Here is a 27415-nt window from a genome sequence, read left to right on the forward strand (position 1 = left end):
TGGCAACAATATTATCCACTTGTTCTGCAGTTGTTAATTTGATCAATTCTTGTTTACAATTAGTGACTTCTTCAGATATTTTATTGTATTCCACCTCTGTGCGTGTTAACACAATCGCTTGTAATTTCAGAGCGTTATCTGATTGTTGTTGAGTCCAGACCTTCATAAATTCAGGATCATTCTTGTAATCCGCAGCTTCGCTATATTTCCTAAAGCCTCTGGCAGCTATACCTTTATCTTTGTATTTTCTCAAACTTGCAACTGTCCAAAACAGTTTCACTTCTTTTTCAGATAAACGGAATAGACGTTGTTCAGCAACCTTTACCCCCAATGCCTTACTTGTGTCACTGCCCAGGGAAGGATCCGTCAGGAAAGTTTCCCAATCGATTCTGCCAGCTATAACTTTTCCTCCAGTTTTAACCTCAGTCCCAGTCGCGGACTGTACGTCCGGTACATTCCCGGCGGAGGCAGTAGTATTTTGCATCTGTGCACAGGCAAATCACAGTACTTGTAGAGTTGAAGAAAAAAGGTCAGCACCAGATGCGATAGCCGGCAGCTTCGCACTTAATCCTCCCAACCTGGATGTGCTTCAGCAGTAGTTTCATCAAATAGGGAGTAGATTGAAGACACAGCACCAACTCCATGCAGTTAGGTTTAATGGATTAAGACATAGGGCATACAGGCATAGGGGGTACAGACATCGGCCGATGTCTGTACCCCCTATGCCTGTATGCCCTATGTCTTAATCCATTAAACCTAACTGCATGGAGTTGGTGCTGTGTCTTCAATCTACTCCCTATTTGACACATGTGAAGGGGGCGTAAACTACGCGTAAAGATACTTCGCTACGCGTAAAATCGTAACCATAGTTTTGAAACTTCGCCTACGAACTACGATGCGTAGATGCAAACTACGATGCGTAAATTCGCACTGGCGTAGTTTCTACTCATCCCTGGGTATAATTAGTTAAAAGACCCTGCATATTCTGGCATGTGAAAGCAAATGCAAATTTACATGAGCAATGCCTCTTGATTAAGCCAATTAGGCCAAGTTTGCAAAGCCAGATATATCAGGTTCCACTTGGTTTGATGCACACACTTTCCTCTTGTTGTGAATTGTCCATGACATGGAGGAACTTTGCAGGAGAGGGGCAGAAAACCTTCCCTTCACTAGTGATGGCCCAAACTGTTCACAGGCAGATTGTTTCTGGCGAAGAACGCATGTTTGTGTCGGCAGGCAAACACATGGCATACTGACCTGCTCCCTATACATCATCATGGAGCCAAACTTTGACCCCTCACTCCAGTCAGCAGGCACATGGCAGCCAATCAGCTAGCACTCCCTCCTGGACCACAACCCTCCATAAAAACGCTAGCATGGCAGCCATTTTACCCTCTGTCTGTGGCTGCTGTGAAGGAGTGTAAGGAGAGAGCATTTCTGCAGATAGGGAAAGCATTATGCTGGCCTCTGTTCTGTGTCCCCACTGAGTTTCTTGCTGTTACTACTGTGTCCTGAACAGTGCTGCTCATCCAGATTCCGGATATCCAGGTAACCCAGATAGCCAACCTTTTTTCAGCTATCCGACCGGATTCAGATTCCGGATACCTGGGCCCAAATCCGGATAGCTATGAAGATAGTCACCAACTTTTGAAACATGTCGATGTAAGAAGGGCTCTTTGATAAATTCATCAAGCTGTCTCCACTGTTTGCAACAAAGTATGCATAGTGCGCAATATACGGCTTGCCTACACAAGCTCTGAGAGCAGCGGCCGCATTGGAACGCAGAGTCGGACGCAGGAGCCCGGAAGGGAAGTGACGTCACTCCCAGCTAGCCAACCACCCGGAAGCCGCACAGCCGGAACGAACGGAGCCGCAAGAGGATTACAGGTGGACGCTATACCGGAGGAAGCGGCAAGACGGAGCTGGAAAAGACTTCTGCTTGCGAGGCTACCAGCCGGAGCCCGCGTGGAACATCAGTAAAGCGGCAAGATGCGTAAGTGACTGCAAGTGCTCCTCACTGAGGGGGAAAACCTCCCTAAAAAACGGAGGGTAGTGAAGTATATATACAAAAAGACTTGCCTAGTATACTCATCTGCACGGATTCTTTTTGAGATTTTTATCTGGGGAATAATTTTTTATAGAGATTCAGGTGGCTCCATAGTATGCATGGGAGTATGCATGTGGATATGAAAGGGGCTTATTGTCTAAACTCCATTTCTAAGAAGTGTAAGATACATGTAAGAGTCTGCAGACAAGATACTTCTTGAGGAACTTTTTGAGAAATAGTGCATGATTTTTTATGATTCTATTTTTAATTGAAACAAACGGAATTTTATATAAAGACAAGTAAACATACAAGTAACTAAAAACTTAGACACGAGCAATGTTCTCTTTTTTCTTTTTTGTTCTCCTAGCCCTTATCAAAGCCATAGGTCTCCAGTGGAGCAAAACCAAGCTACTAGATATGTTCAGCCTGAAAAATCAGGTTGTTGGTCATGTGGTCAACCGGCCATGCCGGATAAAATGGTTTGTGAATCCTGTTTTATGGAATTAGGAAGAGAAAAGGATTCTGACAATCAACAGATAATGTCTTTCATCCAGCAAGCAGTACAGGAATCATTTAATAAACTGTCTGCCGCTCAAGCAACTTCTGTAGCGCAGCAGGCTCAGTCCGAGGAAGCTTCAACCTCGGCAATGCCATCACCAATGGGGTTCGACTTCGCTTTGATCCCAGCTTTTGTGTCTGAAATAAAATCGGCGATAGGTTGGGAGGAAGACAAAACAACGTTACAGGAACCTGACAAATACTATCCTCACTTGGATAGGCAGCCAAACAACTTTCCCTTTATGAAGGTAATTAAAGAAATCTTTACGAAAGAGTGGAGTAAAGTGGATCAAAAGCCATCACTTTCAAATCGCTTTGCAAAATTATACCCATTAAGTGATGAAGATGCGAACGTTATGGAATCTGCACCAGTGGTGGATGCATCCATCATGAGGCTAGCACGTCAAGTGACTCTTCCCATGAACGATGCTGTATCTTTCAGCAACTCTCTTGACAGAAAGGTGGATACTGATATCAAGAAGGCGTTTCTGGCAGCAGGGGCAGCGTACAGGCCGGCGATAGCCTTAACCTCTCTGGCAAAAACTGCTAAAGTGTGGATAGAGAATATTGAATTGGCTCTAAATTCTGATGCAGATAGACAAGATATAATAAAGGCCTTGGATGAGTTAAAATTAACCAGTGACTTTATGGGAGAGCCTGCCATAGACACCATTAGGTCATCAGCTAGAGCAATGTTTCATAACGTAACGGCAAGAAGAGCTCTTTAGCTAAAACCGTGGTCGGCAGACCAGTCATCTAGGAACAATTGGTGCAAGGTCCCTTTTGATGGGAAGCATCTCTTTGGCCCAGAGATGGATGACGCAATATCAAAAGTTACGGGAGGAAAATCAGGATTGTTACCCCAGGATAGAAATACTCGTCCTTTTCGTCAGCAAACATCTAGGAAGCAAGCTTCGACAAGATTTCAGCAAGCAAAATCATATAGGCCAGGGGGACAGTTTAACAAGAACTGGAAGGGTTCACAGTCATCATTTCTCAAATCAGGAAAACCAAAGTCTATCCTCAGTTCAGGACAAAGTCAGAAGTCATTCTGAAGGTACGTCCACCCAGTCACCGCCTGTAGGAGCAAGATTGCGCTACTTTTGGAGGAACTGGGTGGAATCAATAGACGATCCCTGGGTTCGAAGAACCCTGGAAAAGGGACATTCATGGAGATTCAAGAGGACTCATCCACTAGCAAGATATGTGCAAACAAGAGTACCAAAGAATATGCAGAAACACCTGGTTTTGGAAGAGTATGTCGACTCCCAAGTGCAAGTGGAGGCAGTACTGCCGGTTTCCCGCAAAGACAGGTCCAGGGGAATATATTCTCCCTTATTCTTAGTGCCAAAGACGTCAGGGGGTTGGAGGCCGGTCTTAGACCTGAAATTCCTAAACAAGCATATACAAATCCGACATTTCAGGATGGAGTCTTTGCAAACCATAATAAAGATGGTGAAGATAGGAGATTGGATGTCAACAATCGATCTCTCGGATGCATACCTACACATACCAATCAGACGCAGCTTTCAGAAATACCTAAGGTTCTCAATCAACAACAAGCATTGGCAATTCCAAAGTCTGCCATTTGGTCTCTCTGTAACCGATTTCTCGATTACTACAAGATTAATACTATTTCTGTGTGATATTTGTAATAACGGAAAGCTACTTCCTTATTTTAAACAAAAATGTTAACATTGTATTAACTAAAGGAAACAGTGTTCAACCAATGTCCATAAAATATACAATTGTCTAACCAAAATGAACTTCTTCACTTTTGGTTGTTTTGACTGCAACTATCTATAAATGCACCAATTACTTGCCTATAATATAACAATATGCTATCACTCTTTCTCTTTAGTAGTTATCAATATCTGCTCTCTTCTGTTCTCGACAACATTGAGTAATACTTGTTCTGCAAAAGAACTCTTTGTTAGCACCTTCAACATCTATCACAATTTCATTTAAGGATATTTAGTGTTTACCAAATGCAATTTTTCTAATTGTTTCCAAACTGAGCTGAGTCTTTCCTAGACAGTCATCAGTTCTTTGCATGAGACCAAAAGAGCTTATTCAAATTTTCTAAAAAGTTACCTCCACTGAGTATTAATTGACTAACAGTTTTCTGTCCGAGTCTCAACAAGAATGCTCAGTGAGAGTAGAGTAAATAAAAATCTATTTTGTAAGACTTCCTAAGAGTGTGTTGCTTCCTAAATGTTCCAGGACAAAGATAATATGCAGGTATCTAACTATTATTATTATTATTATTATTTATTGTATTTATAAAGCGCCAACATATTACGCAGCGCCTAATAAAATCATGCAAATTTGTAATCCACAGGAAATCCTTAGAAGCCGTAGACTGGTTGCTAATAACTTTTTCTTTCTCTCCAGGATATAAAACTCTCTCTCTTTCTTATTAACACTCAGAAGGAAAGTTCTTTAGCTCTTATGTAGATGTGTTATATTTTGCAGAAAACAAAGATGTACATCCAGGATAACAGTATTCTCTTTTCTTTATAGTCTTTCTGCTTGAATATCGTCAGTAAAGTTAAAGGTAATTTTTCAATTATCTTATTTTGAACCGATAAAAATGTATTTATAACTATCTTCTATGCTTCTTTTTCTGCAACAAAGAACTAACAACTGAGGTAATTATCTTCTTAACTTTTATATTTAATCAGTCCAGAACCACTACAAGAGAACACACACATATCTGCTAGGTACTACAGTATATGTATCTTTGAGGCACAGGGGACATAGGAATGGGACACTTGTTAGGATTAACACAGATGACTTTACTTGCTGGAGGTATACACAGCTGACAATAGTCTAAAAATTAATGGTATAATTTTCAGTATTAAAGTTTTGGTTAGCAGATATAGTGATATTCTCCTGCATAGATATGTTTATATTTCACTTTACATCTTAGGCAGTATAAAACAAACACCAATCATAGGGCAGAATGCATCACAGCGGCTCCACATCTCAGTTTTGACAGGAATTTTGTTCAGCAGCTTTCAAACAGTTTTAGTGTTATCTGGACACTATTCTTTAACCACTTGCCGACCGCACACTCATAACGTGCGTCGGCAAAGTGGCAGCTGCAGGACGCGTCGCCAGCTGCAGCCTAATTAATCAGGAAGCAGCCGCTCGTGCGAGCGGCTGCTTCCTGTCAAATCACGGCGGGGGGCTCCGTGAATAGCCTGCGGGCCGCCGATGGCGGCTCGCAGGCTAGATGTAAACACAAGCGGAAATAATCCGCTTTGTTTACATTTGTACGGCGCTGCTGCGCAGCAGCGCCGTAAGGCAGATCGGCGATCCCCGGCCAATCAGCGGCCGGGGATCGCCGCCATGTGACAGACCACATCCTGTCACTGGCTGCACAGGACGGATAGCGTCCTGTGCAGCCCGGAACACCAGGGGGAGGCAGCAGGTAGGAGAGGGAGGGGGAATTTCGCCGCGGAGGGGGGCTTTGAGGTGCCCCCCCCGCCACCCACAGCAGGCAGGAGAGATCAGACCCCCCCAGCACATCATCCCCATAGGGGGGAAAAAAGGGGGGCAATCTGATCTCCCTGCCTGCACCCTGATCTGTGCTGGGGGCTGCAGAGCCCACCCAGCACAGATCAATCAAACCAGCGCTGGTCCTTAAGGGGGGGTAAAGGGTGGGTCATCAAGTGGTTAAATAACACATTTGCTGACTGTAGTTTCGCTTACGTTATGTTATTTCATCGTCACACTTTTTCTTGTTTGCTTCTTTTCCATATACTGACTTCAATGTTTCTCTTTTTCTCTTTGGGTGCTTTGATTTCTCCTTTTAAAGGTGTATCTGAGCTATCTTTTATCATGTCACTCACTGGATTACTCAGTCTGTAAAAGCTCTGACTGAATGCTCTCTGGTTTCCCCGGCAACAAAGTCACTTATTTTCACAGCCTCTCTCACACCCCTCATCTGTGTCTCTCTGTTATATTGCCCTTCTTGCCCCTACTTGGTCCTGTCAGCTCTCCATGTCCCCCAAAGTATATCACGATCGCCTCCAGGCAAAAATTTCTGCCCCATCCTTCCTCTCCGCTGTCCCCAGACTCTCTGACAGGAAACCAGTAATTACTGGTTTATATATAACCACTCCCCCACCTGCACACTGGAGACATTTCTAGAAAAGCTGTGTGGCTCACTGTCCGTTGAGAGGGGCGTGCATATCTCACACGTGCAGCACCGCCCTCTCTAGAGAGCAGAGTGGCCATATTAACTACTGGCCACTCACTCTATTTGCTAGCAGTCTAACGCCAGCACTGCTCTTAGCAGCAGCGCTGGCCTGGCTAATATACATAAAAAAAAAAAGTTTTCTTTTTGTAGCTGGCTACATCTCGACAGCTTCCAGAACCTTTTCGAAGATACTTCTTCCTGTAATAGCATCTTTGAGGCAGAAAGGTCTAAGAGTTTTCCACTGCCTAGACAACATCCTACTTGTCAATCAAAATCTTGCAGTGTTGCTGCAACATCAACAGCTGCTTCTAGAGGAGTTGCAGAGATTGGGATGGTTGGTGAACTTTCAAAAGAGCCAGCTGACCCCTTCGTAGGACATGATATTCTTGGGTGCCAGGTTCATCACGAAAGATAACAGAGTGTGCTTGCCCATACAGAAGATCATTATGATTCAGCAAAAGGTGAAGGCAGTATTGTCGCAGCGCACCATTCTAGCAAAACAGTGCCTAAGTCTTCTGGGGAGGTTCTCTTCAGTGATTCCAATGGTGAAGTGGGCACATTGGAATCTAAGAGTGTTTCAAAACTTTTTTCTCAGGTCATGGAACAAGAGGAATCTGTTACAGTCAGAAGTAGAGATGGGCCGAACGGTTCGCCGGCGAACGGTTCCACGCGAACTTCAGTGGTTCGCGTTCGCGTCCCGCTGGCGAACCTTTGCGGAAGTTCGGTTCGCCCCATAATGCACCTTGAGGGTCAACTTTGACCCTCTACATCACAGTCAGCAGGCCCAGTGTAGCCAATTAGGCTACACTAGACCCTGGAGCCCCACCCCCCCCTTATAAGGCAGGCAGCGGCGGCCATTACGGTCACTCGTGTACTGCCTGCGTTAGTGAGAGTAGGGCGAGCTGCTGCAGACTGTCTCTCAGGGAAAGATTAGTTAGGCTTAACTTGTTCCTGTCTGGCTGCATACCTGTTCTGTGAACCCACCACTGCATACCTGTGCTGTGAACCCACCACTGCATACCTGTGATGTGAACCCACCACTGCATACCTGTTCAGTGAACCCACCACTGCATACCTGTGCTGTGAACCCACCACTGCATACCTGTTCAGTGAACCCACCACTGCATACCTGTGCTGTGAACCCACCACTGCATACCTGTGATGTGAACCCACCACTGCATACCTGTGCTGTGAACCCACCACTGCATACCTGTTCAGTGAACCCACCACTGCATACCTGTGCTGTGAACCCACCACTACATACCTGTTCTGTGAACCCACCACTGCATACCTGTTCTGTTCAGTGGACCCGCCACTGTATACCTGTTTAGTGAACCCGCCACTGCATACCTGTTCAGTGAACCCGCCACTGCATACCTGTTGTGTTCAGTGAACCCGCCACTGTATACCTGTACTGTTCAGTGAACCCGCCACTGCATACCTGTTCTGTTCAGTGGACCTGCCACTGTATACCTGTTTAGTGAACCCGCCACTGCATACCTGTTGTGTTCAGTGAACCTGCCACTGTATACCTGTACTGTTCAGTGAACCCGCCACTGCATACCTGTTCTGTGAACCCACCACTGCATACCTGTTCAGTGAACCCACCACTGCATACCTGTTGTGTTCAGTGAACCCGCCACTGCATACCTGTTCTGTTCAGTGGACCCGCCACTGCATACCTGTTGTGTTCAGTGAACCTGCCACTGTATACCTGTTCTGTTCAGTGAACCCGCCACTGCATACCTGTTCTGTGAACCCAGCACTGCATACCTGTTCAGTGAACCCACCACTGCATACCTGTTCTGTTCAGTGAACATGCCACTGCATACCTGTTCTGTTCAGTGGACCCGCCACTGTATACCTGTTTAGTGAACCCGCCACTGCATACCTGTTGTGTTCAGTGAACCTGCCACTGCATACCTGTTCTGTGAACCCGCCACTGTATACCTGTTCTGTTCAGTGAACCCGCCACTGTATACCTGTTCAGTGAACCCACCACTGCATACCTGTTGTGTTCAGTGAACCCGCCACTGTATACCTGTACTGTTCATTGAACCTGCCACTGCATACCTGTTCTGTTCAGTGAACCCACCGCATCAGTGCGCATACCTGTGCAGTTAAGTGAACCCACCTACCTACGTGAGTGCACGCAGTGTGATATACCACTCCGTGCATACCCGATATGGAAAAAACAGGTAGAGGAAGAGGTAGTGCCAGAGCCAGAGGAAGGCCACCCGGCAGGTCTGCGCGAGGTCGTGTAAATGTAATTTCGTGTGGACCTGGCCCACAGTACAGTGCTCGGAAGAAGGCACGTCCCATCACGTCCCAAGATTGTCAGGACGTGGTTGAGTATTTAGCGACACAGAACACCTCATCTTGCTCAGCCACCAGCGCTACTACTAGCACCACTTCCGCTGCATTTGACACTTCGCAAGAATTATTTAGTGGTGAAATCACTGATGCACAGCCATTGTTGTTACAGCCAGATGAATTTTCACCAGCTCATATGTCTGCGTTACGCGGCAACACTATGGATGTAACGTGTAAGGAGGATGAAGGACCTACTGATGGTGCATGTTTGGATTTTTCTGAGTCAAGCGAAGCTGGGCAGGATGATTACGATGATGACGATGATAGGGATCCTCTGTATGTTCCCAATAGAGGAGATGAAGAGGGGGACAGTTCAGAGGGGGAGTCAGAGAGTAGTAGGAGGATAGAAGTTGCTGAAAGAAGCTGGGGCAGCTCTTCGTCAGAAACAGCTGGTGGCAGAGTCCGGCACCATGTATCGCCACCTATGTACAGCCAGCCAACTTGCCCTTCAGCATCAGCTGCTGAGGTCCCCATAGTGCCCACATCCCAGGGTGGCTCAGCGGTGTGGAAATTTTTTAATGTGTGTGCCTCAGATCGGAGCAAAGCCATCTGTTCGCTCTGCCAACAAAAATTGAGCCGTGGAAAGGCCAACACTCACGTAGGGACAAGTGGTGTCATCTCTTGCGAAGAGCGTTGAGTCAAGGGTACACCTGACCACGGATGCCTGGTCTGCCAAGCACGGGCAGGGCCGCTACATTACGTACACAGCCCATTGGGTGAACCTGGTGGTGAACGATGGCAAGCAGGGCGCAGCGGACCAAATTGTGACACCTCCACGGCTTGCAGGCAGGCCTCCTGCCACCTCCTCTCCACCTGCTACATGCTCTTTGCTGTCCTCCTCCTCCTTGGCTGAGTGTCAGTTCTCCTCTCCAGCTACACAGCCCCAGCTCCGCAGGGCCTATGCTGCATGCCAGGTACGACGGTGTCACGCAGTGTTAGACATGTCTTGTCTCAAAGCGGAGAGTCACACTGGAGCAGCTCTCCTGGCTGCTCTTAAGAAACAGGTTGATGAGTGGCTGACCCCGCACCACCTGGAGATAGGCAACGTGGTGTGCAACAACGGCAGCAATCTGCTTGCCGCTTTGCATATGGGGAAGCTGACACACATACCCTGCATGGCACATGTCATGAATCTAGTGGTTCAAAGATTTGTGGCAAAGTACCCTGGCTTAGCGGATGTCCTGAAGCCGGCCAGGAAGTTCTGTGGGCATTTGAGGCGGTCTTACACAGCCATGGCACGCTTTGCGGAAATTCAGCGGAAAAACAACATGCCGGTGAGACGCCTCATTTGCGATAGCCCGACTCGATGGAACTCGACCCTGCTCATGTTCTCCCGCCTGCTAGAACAGAAGAAAGCCGTCACCCAGTACCTCTACAACTACAGTAGAACGAAACAGTCTGGGAAGATGGGGATGTTCTGGCCCGACAACTGGACACTGATGAAAAATGCATGCAGGCTCATGCGGCCGTATGAGGAGGTGACCAACCTGGTGAGCCGCATAATTCCCTACGCTTGTTCATCACAGGCAAAGAAAAACGTGGGCACCAGTAAAATGCACACCTCTGTGTTTAATGATGCATTGCAGGCAACATTCCAACAGATTTGACAGCAAAAAGGCAATACTTCACCCCATCCAGGTGCACCCAGCATAGAGACCCCTCGGTCAACAATTGTTTCACATCAGAGATGCATCATCAAGGACCCTTCAGATCTTGGCAGCGTGGGACAGGAGCTCCACGCCAGCAAGACAGCGCTTCCCTTTTAAAGAACTTCCGGGTGCGCTCACATGATCCCACCGGCCAATCAGATTGTCCTGTACGCATGACGCGGCTGCATGCATACAAAAATACGCATGCGCATGCGGCATATATGGGTTGGCTGCCTCCCACGGCTGAATGTCGCATACCATGCGTCCATTCATCCGCGTGGGATACATCATGCTGCCAATCCCTAGCAAAAAACTTATTGCTTAGTACAGGGTTACTGACTAACCAGGGGGAGCAATGGCCTGGCGGCCTGTGCACACAAACTGGAAGAATACTCAGGATAAGAGGCACGGTAGCTCATACATATAAGTAATTACAAAAACCATTAGCGAGAGGTGAGAAAAGGACACCAAGTGTAATGAAACAAGAAAAGCAACGCCACAGATTCAGCCCAAGAAGGAAGTATATCAAGGAGATCCAAATTGGAATTAGCTCGACCATTCGCTTTACCCTCCCACTTAAATAGCCCCTCCCATACAAAGACCCTCCCTCAAATATTCCCTTACAGCAAATTTATAAATGCATATCTAATATTTACATTAGGAGCAAGAAAAACCTATGTCATTTTTTATCTACCTTTCAAGGAACACAGCAAGGTCATTTTTATCATTGAAACCTAACGGACCCATGGCCTCGGTTTTAGAGATTAGGTAAGCTTCTCGCTGCAACAATATTTTCTCACGGTCCCCTCCCCTTTTGGGATTCTGGACATGCACCAAACCCACCATCCTCAACAGTGAAGGGTTGCTGTCGTGCGCTACACTAAAATGCTCGACCAGCCTAGGTACTCCTCCTTCACCTTTTCTTATAGACCTGATGTGTTCCACAAGTCTTTCACGCATAGGACGCGTGGTTTCACCAATATAATATCGAAGACAGGGACAGAAGAGCACATAAACGACAAATGCGGTTCTACATGTAATAAAGTGTTTGATCTGGACGTCCAAATGTCCTAACCTCACGTTAGATGCTCTCAGCATATGGCTACAAGTGGGACAAAAACCACAAGGGAAACTACCCATAATTCTTCGATTGTTTAGCCAATTGTCCTGATGCTGTTGAATCTGCTCGCTTTGAGTAACCACAGAACCCAGGGTAAACCCCTTTCTGTAAGCTATAGTAGGTGCCTTAAGCACCTTATCTCCTAATCCTGTGTCACGTTCTAAGATGGACCAATTTTTGGAAATAATTTCCTTAATTTTTCTTGACATAGGTGTGTAATCAAACACAAAGATGAAGTTATCCTTGTCTTTTGCTCTCACTTCTGGGGATTTCTGGTCTTCCGCCCCCTCCAGCAACTGGTTCCTATCCTGCTCTCTTACTCTCTCCAGAGCCCTATCAAGGACGGCAGCCTCGTAACCTCGCTCTAAAAATCTCTGGTACATCATCTGTTCATTAGTATTATTTCTTTTTAACCTCAAAAATTGGCCATAAGGGATGGCTGATTTAACATGGGGGGGGGTGATAACTGTCGTTATGTAGCACCGAATTTGTCGCTGTGCTCTTCCTATACCCCTTAGTTATTAGGGTATCCCCCTGTACCTCCAGTGTTAAATCAAGGAAAGCAACCCGATCACCTCCCCATTCACCTGTGAACCGCATATTCAACACATTATCATCCAGGTACTGCATAAAACGGTCGAACCTGTCCCTGGTGGACGCCCAAATGACAAGCACATCGTCCACATACCTCGACCATGTCCTCAGATCATATCTATAGGGATTTCTTTCCCCATAGATATACTCTGCTTCCCATTTCGCCAGAAACAGATTAGCGAAAGTTGGAGCTACCGCTGTTCCCATTGCTGTATCAGCTATCTGTTTATACCACCTCCCCTCAAATCTGAAGGCATTGTGATCTAATACAAACGAAAGGCAATCACCCAGAAACCGACTTTCTGCGTCATTTTTCCAACCACAGTCATGTAAGTGGTCGAGGACTGCCTCAACCCCCATTTTCTGCGGTATCCTGTTATACAGGTTCACCACATCAATGGTGGCAAGGCAGTCACCTTCCTCCACTCCAACTGTTGTACCATTTGCAGGACATGGGTGGTGTCCTTCAAATAAGATGGCACAAAAGATAACAGAGGTCTAAGGACATGGTCGAGGTACTTAGAAAGGGGCTCAGTAACTGAGCCCCTTCCAGAGACAATGGGCCTGCCCGGGGGGTCCACCAGGGACTTGTGGACCTTGGGCAGGAAATAGATCACTGGTTTCTTAGGATAGGGTAAGAACAAGTCTTCTCCCAGTTTAGCATTGAGGAACCCCTCCTGAACTCCCTTTCTGAGGAGGTTCCTCAGTTGATTTTGATACTGATAGGTGGGATCCCTCTCTAACTTTAAGTAAGTATTGGAGTCCCCCAACTGCCTCATGGCTTCATTGATATAACTAGCTGTGGACATCACGACAATATTCCCCCCCTTGTCCGCTTTTTTGACAGTCAAGTCACGGCGGGACTTCAACCATTTCAAGGCCCGCCATTCTGTAGCAGATAAATTCCTTTTATCCCGAGGATATATCAAGGCTTTAGCGTCCCTTAAAACTTGCTTCTGGAAGATATCATAATTCCCTACGCTTACTTCTTGGAGCGTGCTGTGCGTAGAGTGGCGGATGAAGCTGTGAATGAGCGTGACCAGGAACCATTATGGCAGGAACAGGCATGGGACCAATTTTCATCAGACCCAGCTGTTTCCTCAACACCTGCGGCAGCACAGAGGGGGAAGGAGGAGGAAGAAGAGAAGTCGTGTGCAGAAGATGAGTCAGACTCAGAGGATGATGAGCAAGGTGTTTCTTTGGGGGAGAAGGAGGAGGAGGAGGAGGGGACAGCGGCAGGAGAACAACCACAGCAGGCGTCGCAGGGGGCTTGTGCTGCTCAACCTTCCCGTGGTATTGTTCGCGGCTGGGGGAGGAGGTTGACTTACCTGACGTCACTGAGGAAGAGCAAGAGGAGATGGAGGGTACTGGATCCGACTTTGTGCAGATGTCGTCTTTTATGCTGTCCTGCCTGTTGAGGGACCCCCGTATAAAAAACCTCAAGGGGAATGAGCTGTACTGGGTGGCCACACTACTAGACCCTCGGTACAGGCACAAAGTGGCGGACCTGTTACCAACTCACCGGAAGGTGGAAAGGATGCAGCACATGCAGAACCAGCTGTCAACTATGCTTTACAATGCCTTTAAGGGTGATGTGACAGCACAACACCAGCAAGGTACCACTGCCACTAATCCTCCTCCCGTGTTCACGCAGTCAAAGACAGGACGCTCCAGCGATCTCATGGTGATGTCGGACATGCGGACATTCTTTAGTCCAACGCCTCGCCGTAGCCCTTCCGGATCCACCCTCCACCAACGCCTGGAACGGCAGGTAGCCGACTACCTGGCCTTAAGTGTGGATGTAGACACTGCTGTGAACAGCGATGAGGAACCCTTGAACTATAGGGTGCGCAGGCTTGACCTGTGGCCAGAGCTGTCCCAATTTGCCATCCAACTTCTCTCCTGCCCTGCCGCAAGCGTCCTGTCAGAGAGGACCTTCAGCGCAGCTGGAGGCATTGTCACAGAGAAGAGAAGTCGCCTAAGTCACAAAAGTGTTAAGTACCTCACCTTTATCAAAATGAATGAGGCATGGATCCCGGAGGGCTGCTGCCCGCCCCAAGACTAAGTCAGTCCCCGCACACACCATCTCTGCCTGCACGCCGTGTGACTGGCTGCCTGGGCTGCCCCAAGAAGACTAAGTCACTCCCAGTCCCTCCACACAGCATGTCTGCCTGCAGGCCGCTTGACTACCTTCTCCGCCACCACCAACAGGGTCTGGGACTCCAGGCGGATTGCTGAATTTTTTAGGCCGCTGCTAGCAGCGGCCGCTGTAATAATTTTTATGGTGCGTGTACATGACTGCCTAATTTTTCTGGCTGCACTGCGGGCAGCTGCAACAACAAAAGAAAAGGCATGTACATGCGCCCATTCCCCTTCGTGATCATTACCTTGCCGTGGTGAAGGGGCTTGCGTATCACAATGAAGCAATGACCGGCGCATAGATGAGTGTCTCGGGGGGCACACAAAAGATAATAAGGTCGTTGCTTCATTGTGGTCAGACCAAATTTGATCAGCTGGACAGTCACTGTTCTGTCATTCGGCTACATCAGCCAGGCGACCATATGGGCTGTAAAGCCACCAAAACCTGCACTCTCGCCATGGTGCGCACCAGTCCAGCACGGCCGTCACTACACAAACAGCTGTTTGCGGTGCGTTACACGGTGAGTTTGGTGTGTCAGTGTGAAGCAGTACCTTAATTACACTACCTGATTGATGTATACACATGCAAGATGTTTTAAAGCACTTTAGGCCTGTCATTTAGCATTCAATGTGATTTCTGCCCTTAAAACGCTGCTTTGCGTCAAATCCAGATTTTTCCTGGGGACTTTTGGCGTGTATCCCACTCCGCCATGCCCCCCTCCAGGTGTTAGACCCCGTGAAACATCTTTTCCATCACTTTTGTGGCCAGCATAATTATTTTTTTTTTCAAAGTTCGCATCCCCATTGAAGTCTATTGCGGTTCGCGAACTTTAACGCGAACCGAACCTTCCGCGGAAGTTCGCGAACCTAAAATCGGAGGTTCGGCCCAACTCTAGTCAGAAGTTCATTCTACCTTTGTCAGTAAGGAACTCTCTTTATTGGTGGACTTGCAAGCACCATCTGTGGTTATGCCACCAGATTCAGCAGGAGGAGCCTGTGGTGATCCCAACAGACGCGAGTTTAAAAGGATGGGGGGCAAACTGCAAGGATGTGTGTGTCCAGGAGAAGTGGAGAATCTTTCCTCATTAGATTCCATCAAACATTCTGGAGCTCAGGGCAGCCTTCTTAGCTCTGAGAGCCTTCCGTCACTTGATAATAGGCAGATCAGTCTTGCTCCAAATAGACAATACGACAGCTGTCTCCTATATCCGAAGGCAAGGGGGGACAAGGAGTCAACCCATGTTGCGGGAAACTACGCACATCATGAATTGGGCACAGAGCAATCTTTCCAACCTGTCGGCAATTTACCTTCCAGGATCTCAGAATATTCTAGCGGATCAACTCAGCAGACAATTCTCCAATGCTCACGAGTCACGAGTGGGCCCTGAACCCAAGTGTGTTTCAGAAAATTGTTCAGAAGTGGGGTCTTTCGCAGGTAGATCTCTTTGCGTCTCACAAGAATACGAAGTTGAAGAAGTTCTTTTCTCTGCATCACCATCCAGCAGCATTGGGGACGGATTGTCTAGCGCACCCTTGGACATTCGAACTAGGGTATGCCTTCCCTCCGTTTCCAGTAATTAGTAATTCCTCCAAAAGCTATTGAAGGAGTCATGCATGATCATAGCTATATTGCCTTATTGGCCAAGGAGGCCGTGGTTTACACTTCTATGGGAGATTAGTGTGGAGGAACCATGGCAGCTTCCAGCAATGCCGGATCTGCTTTATCAAGGGAATCTGCTATACCCCAACAGCAGCAACCTCAGTTTAATGGCATGGAGGTTGAGAGGAAGAAATATAGAGACCTAGGATGTTCAGAGGAAGTGACCACTACTTTATTGAAGGCAAGAAAGACATCTACTAATACCACGTATCACAGAGTGTGGGAGAGGTTCGCTTCCTTTGCTATTTTGGAAAAATTTGATATGCTTAATCCAAAGGTACAGGATATCCTTAACTTCCTTCAAACAGGGGTGGAAAAGCAGTTAAGCCTGTCAGCAATTAAGGTGCAGATATCTGCCTTGTCTGCACTGACTAGCGAGAGATGGGCCTTTAACCCATTGGTAATGCAATTTGTTCGAGGAGTGCAGAAGATTAGGCCTCCCCGAAAACCTTTCTTCCCGCAGTGGGATTTATGTGTGGTCTTGGACGTCCTGAAAAGTCCTCCCTTTTATCCGGTGGAGTCCGCTTATTTATGGAATATAACTCTACAAACAATCTTCCTTGTGGCCATAGCTTCTGCAAAAAGAGTTTTGGATTTACAGGCTCTGGGATGTTCTCAGAACCTTCTGCAATTTTATCCAGATGGACTTGTAATCAGACCAGTACTTCAGCACATTCCAAAGGTAGCATCATCTTTTCATATAAATCAAGAATTAACATTACCAACTTTCCCAGTGGACCATGAGTGTTACCCATTGGATGTAGGAAGGAGTGTGAGAGCTTACTTAGACAAGACAGTGGAATTCAGGTCCTCAGATTGTCTCTTTGTTAATGTGCAGGGTCCTAGAAAAGGATATCCAGTAACATCCAGAACCATTGCTAACCGGCTGGCAAAAATGATTCAGCAGAGCTACAGAATAAAAGGTTTAAATGTACCAGAGCAAATCCATGCTCATTCGACTAGAGGAATGGCTGCCTCATGGGCATCTTTTTCAAAAGTATCAGTAGAAACCATTTGTAGAGCAGCTAGCTGGTCTTCTTCTCATACCTTCTTAATGCATTATCATGTTGATCCTGCTTCTCTCACTACTCTTGAATTTGGAAGAGCTGTATTGTCTTCAGTCGATAAATAAATTGTTTTCTTTTTCATTCCCTCCCTCTTGTATGATATTTTATGTCCCAGGAGTATGCCACCATCTCTGTGTCCAGGAAACAGGAAAATTGAATACTCACCTTTCGGTAATTTTCCTTTCCAGGAACAGAAAATGGCGGCATACAAATCCCTCCCTCCTGTCCATTCGAGGACTGATTTTCACGAGAATGGCGGGGGGGGGGGGGAGCGGGGTTGTTTAATTTATTAGCAAATCTGTTCTATGGGGTCAGGGGGCGGAGCCTAACCCAGGAGTATGCCGCCATCTTCTGTTCCAGGAAAGGAAAATTAACGAAAGGTGAGTATTCAATTTTCCTGTTTCTACAGTGAAGGGTGGGCAAATCAGGCAGAGGAAAGTAAAGGAGGAAATAACATCAGGATTGGCTTCAAAATAGCCACAATTAAAATGGAAAATGCTAAGAAGGATTTTCTCTTTTTTTACTGTACAAAAATCACTAAAGTCAAACCGTGGACAGTGCAATACATATGTTATGTAAGTAGAACAAGTATTTACAGTATATATGTGGTGCTTTTTTTTCTGAGATAGTATTGCCTATTAACCTTCCTGACGGTAACCCCACTGGAGGTTTTCTCAGGCCCTGGTGGGCCGATTTGCATAATTTTTTTTTTTGCTGCATGCAGCTAGCACTTTGCTAGCTGCGTGAGCACACCGATCACCGCCGCCCCGCGCTCGATCACCGCTATCCACCTATCTTTGAATGGGATTTCCTGATCGGAGATCGCCCTGGGCTCGTTACATGATTTAAAAAAAAAAATTTAAAAAGACTGCTGCGCTGCCCCCTGGCGGATTTTAATAGACCGCCAGGAGGGTTAAAGAGACATGGCTGTTATTTCATTTCTCAATTAAAAAATGGCTAAAGTTTTCCTTTAAGGGCTCCAAGTCATACAGTGTAGCAACAATGGCACTTCCAGGGCACTTATCCCAGCGTTTAACGGTCCATATATACTTTAAATTTTGATTGGCCAATCACTGACCAATTTCATCACCTCCATGTAGTATGAAGTTCAACAGATATTGGCCCCTATGCAATTCACTTTTTCTCCATAGTTTTCTCCCAGGTGATATTTTTAAACTTGTCAATAAAATGCCTTTTAAGCAACCAGAAAGCTAGAAAATGCTCAAAATAATTTTGATAGTACTTATTCATCTACTTTTTGGTATTTTTTTAGTTGAAAAGTGTTGGAAAGTTATTTAAAATTGAGGATTAAAAATTATCTCCTAGGAGAAAACTCAGGTGAAAAAGAGAATTGCATATGGCCCATTGAATACTATGAGCAAATTGTGTATGTAAGCTCTCACACTACATTGAGGTGGTAAAATTGGTTAGTGATTGACCAATTAAAATTGGATGCACCCTTAGTGGAAATATGGCAGCACTTGATATAGCCCAGTGCCCAAACTCTCCAAACTTGACCTTCTCATTGTGGACAGAAATGTTACATAAGTTCTTCTACTACTCTGGCAATGAACTTTAAAGAGAACCTGTAACAAAAAAAATGCAGGCAGTCCCGAAGTGTCCCAGAATCCTTCCTTGGACAAGGCTGCCAACCGCTGATTTATTTACCTTTCTTGGCTCCAGCGGGGGTGCTGTTGTGGCTCTCCACTCGGAGATAAGCGAAAAATAGCCGATCTCCGTCGAGTCCTCTCTACTGCGCAGGCGACTTGCGCCTGTGCAGTAGAGCGGCCCAACAGCGATCGGCTATTTTTGCCTATCTCCGAGTGGAGAGCCGATACTGCGCCTGCGCTGGAGTTGGGAAGGTAAATATTTACATCCCCGCCGTTCCGAAGGAATTCCGTTGCCGCCGTGGGACACAGGAGGACGGGGGAAGCCTCCATAGTATCCGGAGGCTTCCCCCACCTGAGGTTTCTTTAAACAAGAGTATAGCTCATGTAGTAGAGATATTCTTTACAGCAGACAAGTAGAGTACTGTGCACACAAGCAAGTGAAAGAGGTACAGATGTATAGTCTGAAAATTGTAGGTGGCTATGAGCGCTCCTCAATCAGACCTACGTGTATCTCAATTGGAACTGTATATATCGTAAAAATTAAATGAATGAACATGTATCTATGGATCGCCACACAGTGGGGGTTAACACCCTATTTGCATATATAGTATTTATCTGTGCAGGCGCTCAACATCAAGTCTCAACAATAATGACAGTTCCAGTATTTCAAGTCAATAGTAACAGTTCCAATTCCTGATGAACTATATAGGTTAATAGTGACAGTTCAAATTGCTGATAATCTTCATAAACTCCACTCAAACAGACAGACCCACACTGGGTACTCTCACCGGATTTGCAGGCTGATTGTATTACAGATCAGCTAAAACGCGTATTTTTGATGATATCCCATCGGTCTCCAATCGAGCTTTTATCTAGAACTCAAACAGGGATACAAGGACATAGCGTAATCCAGTATACACTATAACGCAAGTGACATCAAGTGTAGCACTTTCACCCATACAGTGCCAAAACGGTGACAACCCTCCACCGGTACTATGAAGGTAATGGTAACCGCTCACCAGATCACAGTGCTGACTACTTGTAGGAGATCAGCTAATGCGCTTTGTGATCCGCCTTTAGGGTATGCAGCCTTCTTCCTGGTTACCTTAAACTCAGAAACAAACGCTACATAGCGTAACTCTGTATTTATTAAAAGATTAAAATCACAGCAATACACTCACAAACATCCTTGAATCATGCGCATGTAAATAAATCCTCAGAAGGTCTCGTTAGCGTCCGTTTTCATCTGCAGCATGATTCAAGGATGTTTGTGAGTGTATTGCTGTGATTTTAATATTGAAGAAGACCGATGGGATATCATCAAAAATACGCGTTTTAGCTGATCTGTAATACAATCAGCCTGCAAATTTAATATCGATTGGAGACCGATGGGATATCATCAAAAATACGCGTTTTAGCTGATCTGTAATACAATCAGCCTGCAAATCCGGTGAGAGTACCCAGTGTGGGTCTGTCTGTTTGAGTGGAGTTTATGAAGATTATCAGCAATTTGAACTGTCACTATTAACCTATATAGTTCATCAGGAATTGGAACTGTTACTATTGACTTGAAATACTGGAACTGTCATTATTGTTGAGACTTGATGTTGAGCGCCTGCACAGATAAATACTACAGATGTATAGTGCTTGAAGGACAGTGCATTCTCTTGCTTTACATTAGTTCTTCTCACATCATTTTAAAGACATTTGTGCAAAGCAAATCATACATAAAAAAGAAGAAAAAACCTTACATGCTGACTTGAATTTCATGAATTATAACCTTAATGTCTCCCCTTGCACAGCAGATTTCCTTAACAGCTGCAGGTGTGCCTTGATAAGTGCCTTTGTACACCTTCCCAAAGGCTCCTTCTCCAAGAATATAACGCCTATCAAACTGTATTTCTTCTCTGGGTACAAACTGTACTGGGGGAAGTCGTGCTGCTGTGGATAAAACAGATTCAAACTCATAAATAATTAGTCATTTTCTGAGTTCAGGAAAACAGGTTTTTTTTTTTTTGTCATTTGCATTTTTGTGCAACACACTCAGCATTTTGCTCCTGCACTCTCATCTTTATATATAAAGAGATATATTTATTAAACTGCAGTAAGCAGAATAACATATGTAAAGTTTTATCGCACCATGTGTAGAGCAGAATGCCATACATAACATGCAATACATTACGCTCTACTCATTGTGCATGAGACTTTACGCACATTTTTCTGCTTAAAGGGGAACTTCAGCCTAAACAAACATACCGTCATTAAGTTACATGAGTTATGTTAATTAGAATAGATAGGTAATATAATCTCTTACCCTGTTTTAAAAGAACAGGCAAATGTTTTTGATTCATGGGGGCTGCCATCTTTGTCATGGGGGCAGCCATATTTTTGGTTGAAAGCAGGTGACAAGGAGCAGGAGACACAGTTCCAACTGTCCTGTGTCCTGATTACCCCTCCCAGCTGCACGCACTAGGCTTCAAATGTCAAATTCAAAATGTAAGAAAAAAAAAATTGCACCAAAACAGCAGAACAAGAGCAACAACAGCAGAAATCCCATCATGCTTTGCTCAGCATCAGGGGAAAAATGCCCGGGCAGTTTTCCTCTGTGCAGCTAAAAATCTTGTATAAGAGAAACAAAGTTCTGATGCTGTGAAACTGTTAAAGAAACACCAGGCCTTTTCAGTGCTGTTGAGTCGATTTTTAGTCTGGAGGTTCACTTTAATGCAATTTACTGAATATATTCCAAAATGCCTTGCTTTTTCTTGGATGTCTTTTAATCTATTTGGAGCTGTTTCTCAAAAAACAGAAGTTTGCCTTTTTCACCACCTAGCAACCACGTCACACCGATAAGCATGAATGAACATGGCGGCTCCCCCAGTTCCACATAATGTCAATTGGCGTTAAGTCCTGGGGACATGGTTTGCAGGGGATCCCGTGCACCGATGCGCGTGCATCCCACTTGAATGACAGAGTTTGCTCCGCCATCAGTCTACCTCGCCACTAGGAGACTGTTAGACGGCGAATGTATGTGTGTCTTTTGGAGGTAGGAAGTAAGTCTGCTCCAAGAAGTTTCTGCATGTAGCGTTGGTGGTATAGTGGTGAGCATAGCTGCCTTCAAAGCAGTTGACCAAGGTTCGATTCCTGTCCAATGTATGTAAGCGTACTTTTGACATCCTACAAATCCCTGGAAGACAAGACAAGAGGAGGAGGAGGAGGAGGAGGAGGAGGAGGAGGAGGAGGAGGAGGAGGAGGAGGAGGGGGAGAAGGGAGGGTAAAAAAAAAAGCGCAAGAACAAGATAAGCTCTCAAAAGAGCTGTTGTGGGTTGCTATTTTAGGAATAACAATCAGCCAGGAGCAAGCTAACATGTCTACAAGAGCCTAACTAATCTTTCCCTATGAAAGTCTGTCAGCACCTTTCTTTTCACTAATTACTACAGGGGCACGAACGACTATAATGGCCGGCGCTGCCTGCCTTATATAAGGGGTGGGGTGGCTCCAGGAGATAGTGTAGCCTGATTGGCTACAATGGGCCTGCTGACTGTGATGTAGTGGGTCAAAGTTGACCCTAATGGTGCACTATGGGGGCGAACCGAACTTCCGGGAAAGTTCGCATTCGCATGCGATCGCGAACCACCCAAAGTTCGCCTGGAACCGTTTGCCGGCGAACCGTTCGGGCCATCTTGTGAGTGCTAAATTGACAGGCGTTTGCAAATAAATCACTTCTAGAAGTCTTATTAGCATATGAATTAGACCATAAATTTCAGATGCCCGGATTTGAGATTCTGAACAGTGAGGAGCGAAAATGCCAATACTTCTTTTGCATAAATTTTCGCAAAAAATGTTAGCAAAATACTTGCGGTAAAAATGTTGTTTTCCACATTTTCATGCTTTTCGTGTTAAAAATATTATTTTTCTGTGATTTTGCAAAAAAATGCAAAAACGTGAAAATACAAGCTAGTTTTTGTTAATTTTTTTTTGTCAAATCAAAAATAGGATTTTCGATGCGAAAATGACGCACCAGTGTGTCATCTCGCTCATCGTGTGATTAGCAGGGAACGAGCACCCGTTCCCTGCAGGGGGACAGAGGAGACGGCCGTGGACAGCCTGCCAGCTGCAATCGGAGCTGACAGGCTGTACATGAAAAAAAATGTACAGCTGTCCCCAGAAGAGGCTCACAATCTGATCCCTTTCACAATCTGATCCCTCTCACAGGCTGATGCCTATGAGAGGTGATTATAGTAGTGGATCTCAGGGGGAGGGAGGGAATTTTTTGTTTTTTTAAGTTTTTTTTTTATTTATTTAAAATAAAATAACGTTAAAATTGATTTAAAAAAACCAAACACATTGCAGCAATCAGATCCCACCAACAGAAAGCTCTGTTGGTGTGAAGAAAAGGGAGTAAAATTAATTTGGCTGCTAAGTTGTATGACTGTGCAATGAATCGTTAAAGTGGCTCAGTGCTTAATTGTAAAAAAAATTGCCAGGTCACTAGGAGGATATAAGCCTGTGGTCCTCGAGAGGTTCATTAAAACCAGGGTTTAAGCAGGAATAAACTCCCTAGAGGACTTATTCTGCAATTACATCTTATCAGGTTTTCAAGAATTGTATCACAAATATCATATCCCTCAAGACCTTTTTACATTTTTAGCTATTGTTATTTAGTATTTATATACCACTGACATCTTCCACAGCACTATAAAGAGTGTATATAGTCTTGACACTAACTGTCCCTCAGAGGGGCTTACAATTTAATCCCTACCATAGTCATATGTCCATATTATTATTATTTGGAATTATTGTATCTTCTAGGGCCAATTTTAGGAGAAAGTCAATTAAAGTGGACTTGAACTGTTGCCCAGGACAGAAGGAAACCATAGAGAAATGTACCCTGTATGTATTTAGAGAGTTTAGCCTGTCTAATTCACCCTCATCTGCAAAAGTTCGAGTTTGAGCGAATCATGCAAACTGCAATAGACTTCAATAGGCAGGTTAACTTTAAAAACTTCAAACACTGTTTCTGGCCACAAAAGTGATGGAAAAGATGTTTCATGGGGTCTAACACCTGGAGGGGGGCATGGCGGAGTGGGATAAACATCAAAAGTCCCGGGGAAAATTACAGATTTGATGCAGAGCAGGGTTATAATCCCTAAAGGGCAGAAATCGCATTGCATTGGATGCCTAAAGTGCTTGAAAACATCTTGCGTGTGTATACATTGATTATTACTTAGTGTAAGTAATGTACTGCTTCACACTGACAGACCAAACTCACTGTGTAACGAACCGCAAACAGCTGTTTGTGTAGTGATGGCCGTGCTGGACTGGTGCGCACGATGGCGAGAGTGCAGCCGAAAGCACTTTTCAAGCCTAAATGGTCGGGCTGAGGTAGCTCAATGACAGAACACCAGTAACTGTCCAGCTGATCGAATTTGGTCTGTCCACAATGAAGCAATGACCTTATTTACTTTGGTGTGCCCCCCAACACACTCATATAGCCGGTCATTGCGTCATTGTGATACGCAAGCCCCTTCATCGCGGCAAGGTAACGATCACAAAGGGGAATTTACACTTGTACTTGCCTTTTGTTTTGTTGTTGCAGCCACAGTGCAACCAGAAAAATTAGGCAGGCATGTACACGCAGCAGAAAAAATTATTCTTTTTGTTAGCGGCCTTAAAAATTCAGGCATTCACCTGGAGTCCTAGACCCTCTTGGTGGTGGCGGAGAAAGCAGTCAAAAGGCCTGCAGGCAGAGATGCTGTGTGGGGACTGACTTAGTCTTCGGGCAGGTCACACAGCGTGCAGGCAGAGATGCTGTGTGTGGGGACTGACTTAGTCTTTGGGCAGGCAGTAGCTCTAAAGGATCCATGTCTCATTCATTTTGACAAAGGTGAGGTACTGAACACTTTTTTGACCTTTTTTCTTCTCACTGACAATGCCTCCGGCTGCGCTGAAGTTCCTTTCTAGGATGCTTGAGGCAGGGCAAGCCCGGAGTTGGATGGCAAATTGTGACAGCTCTGGCCACAGGTCAAGCCTGCACACCCAGTAGTCCAGGGGTTCATCACTGCTCAGACTGTCGATGGTTCTTTCTCTACCATTGTTAAAGCTTATATATATTTTATTAAATTACTTTTTTTCTGCTGTTTGTGCAGTTCCTTCAACAAGAATCTGTTATGGAGGGCAAGTCTGCCATTCATTCAACTGTATGATAAACTTCCCATGGTACTTTCTCAGTACCATGGTGACCACGGGTAACGGGCCTGGAATCAGGGTTCGATTCTGGTCCGTAGTGGGTGCCTGAGAAACGGCTACCACCACACGTCCAAGGAAGGCAGCAGGCACGGCACGCAGTCCTGACTCAGGGAGGTAGTGACAAAAATAACAATACAGGAGGACTCTTTCGAGGTCCTGCTGTATAATGATGAGACAAATACACTTGAAATCCTTTAACAAGAATCTGTTATGGAGGGAAAGTCTGCCATCCATTCAAGTGAAAGTTATGCACTGACTGCCAGGTATAATACAATGTGCAGTCACAGGTGCAGTGAAACGTATGCACTGACTGGACTAATACAGTGTGCAGTCACACAGATGCAGTGAAATGTATACACTGACTGCTGGTATAATACAATGTGCAGTCACACAGATGCAGTGAAAAGGTATGCAGTAACTGGTATAATACAATGTGCAGTCACACAGATGCAGTGAAAGGTATGCAGTGACTGGTATATAAAACAATGTGCAGACACACAGATGCAGTGAAAGGTATGCAGTGACTGGTATAATACAATGTGCAGTCACACAGATGCAGTGAAAGGTATGCAGTGACTGATATAATACAATGTGCAGTCACAGATGCAGTGAAAGGTATGCACTGACTGGTATATAAAACAGGGTGCAGTCACACAGATGCAGTGAAAGGTATGCAGTGACTGGTATAATACAATGTGCAGTCACACAGATGCAGTGAAAGGTATGCAGTGACTGGTATAATACAATGCGCAGTCACAGATGCACTGAAAGGTATTCACTGACTGGTATATAAAACAGTGTGCAGTCACACAGATGCAGTGAAAGGTATGCAGTGACTGATATAATACAATGTGCAGTCACAAAGTCACAGATGCAGTGAAAGGTATGCAGTGACTGGTATAATACAATGTGCAGTCACACAGATGCAGTGAAAGGTATGCAGTGACTGGTATATAAAACAGTGTGCAGTCACACAGATGCAATGAAAGGTACTGACTGCTGGTGTAATACAATGTGCATTCACAGAGATGCAGTGAAAGGTATGCACTGACTGTGCTGGGCCTGGCACAGTATACCAATTAGAAAGGGCCAGCTGTGACAGACAGGGCTGTATATGCAGTGTCAGTGGCACAAAAAAAATCCCAAGAACATTACCTCTTAAAAAAGCTTTTTGGGGTGCTTTTCAGGAATAAATATCAGAAAGTAGCAAGCTAACAGACCTCCAAACTATCGCTTTCCCTATCTCTCCAATGTCTCTCCCTTCTCTCACTAATAACAGCAGCAGACATAGTGAGACAATGGCCAACGCTGCTGCCTTTTTTAGAGGGGAGGGGGGGTCGGAAGTCCAGGAGGGAGTGCAGCCTGATTGGCTGCCATGTGTCTGCTGACTGTGACGTAGAGGGTCAAAGTTTAGCCCAATGAAGTAGTATAGGGGGCGGGTCAAACTCGCTATTTGTTTGTGTATCGATGCAAATGCGAACCCCCATTGTTCACGCGAAGAAGTTCGCCAGTGAACCGTTCGGGCCATCTCTACAGATAAGCTAATTTGAAAGCACAGGTTGTTAACGATATATAAGAAAAATACCTACATTCTTTAAACCCTGTGACTACAATACCACAACTAATTAGTGGGTTTTAAAATAGATCCACAAGACACTATGAAGGTGGTTAAACATCTTAAAATAATCTCAAATTGTACTTGTGCTGATAGTGTTCTAAAATTCTTTTTTCTGAGTGCACGACCTGTGTGTGCACCCCACACACTGTAATTTTACGAGAGGTGCAGAAAATAATGTAAATATTGCAACTGATAAAACCCTTAAAGTGAATGAGACCCGCATTTAAAAAAAATGAGAGAGATACTTTCCCAAGGAGAGGGAAGGATCTGGGTCCTATAGAGCCTTCCCGCTCCTCTCCTGGTCCCCTCGTTCCAGTGCTGGCTCGCCCGGTAGCAGTATTTGACTAAATTAGTCAAATACTGCTTTACCCGGCTGAAGGAGGCTTCAGAAGTCTTGAGGGAGCCTAAGTGCTCCTGAATAAGGGCTGCCCTGTACTGCGCCTGCGCAAGCACGCTCTCTTGCACGCTCACGCCTGTGCAGTATGGAGCCGCACGTCTTCGGGAGGACACGGCACCCGAAGACTTCC

The 27415-nt window shown here is 45.4% G+C and overlaps 1 protein-coding gene across 1 annotated transcript in view; it reads right to left on the reverse strand.

Annotated features, from left to right (window-relative positions):
• The window catches only part of LOC137525541 (serine/threonine-protein kinase mos-like), a 49751-nt gene extending 28861 nt beyond the window's left edge, over nt 1–20890 (reverse strand). Inside the window, exon 1 of the mRNA XM_068246671.1 lies at nt 20776–20890. Within this exon, the coding sequence (XP_068102772.1) occupies nt 20776–20777 (2 nt within the window). The 5' untranslated portion in view covers nt 20778–20890. The remainder of the gene's footprint in view (nt 1–20775) is intronic.
• Nucleotides 20891–27415: the final 6525 nt, after the last annotated feature.

The sequence above is a fragment of the Hyperolius riggenbachi genome, chromosome 7 (genome assembly GCF_040937935.1).
Source record: "Hyperolius riggenbachi isolate aHypRig1 chromosome 7, aHypRig1.pri, whole genome shotgun sequence".
Classification (NCBI taxonomy): domain Eukaryota; kingdom Metazoa; phylum Chordata; class Amphibia; order Anura; family Hyperoliidae; genus Hyperolius; species Hyperolius riggenbachi.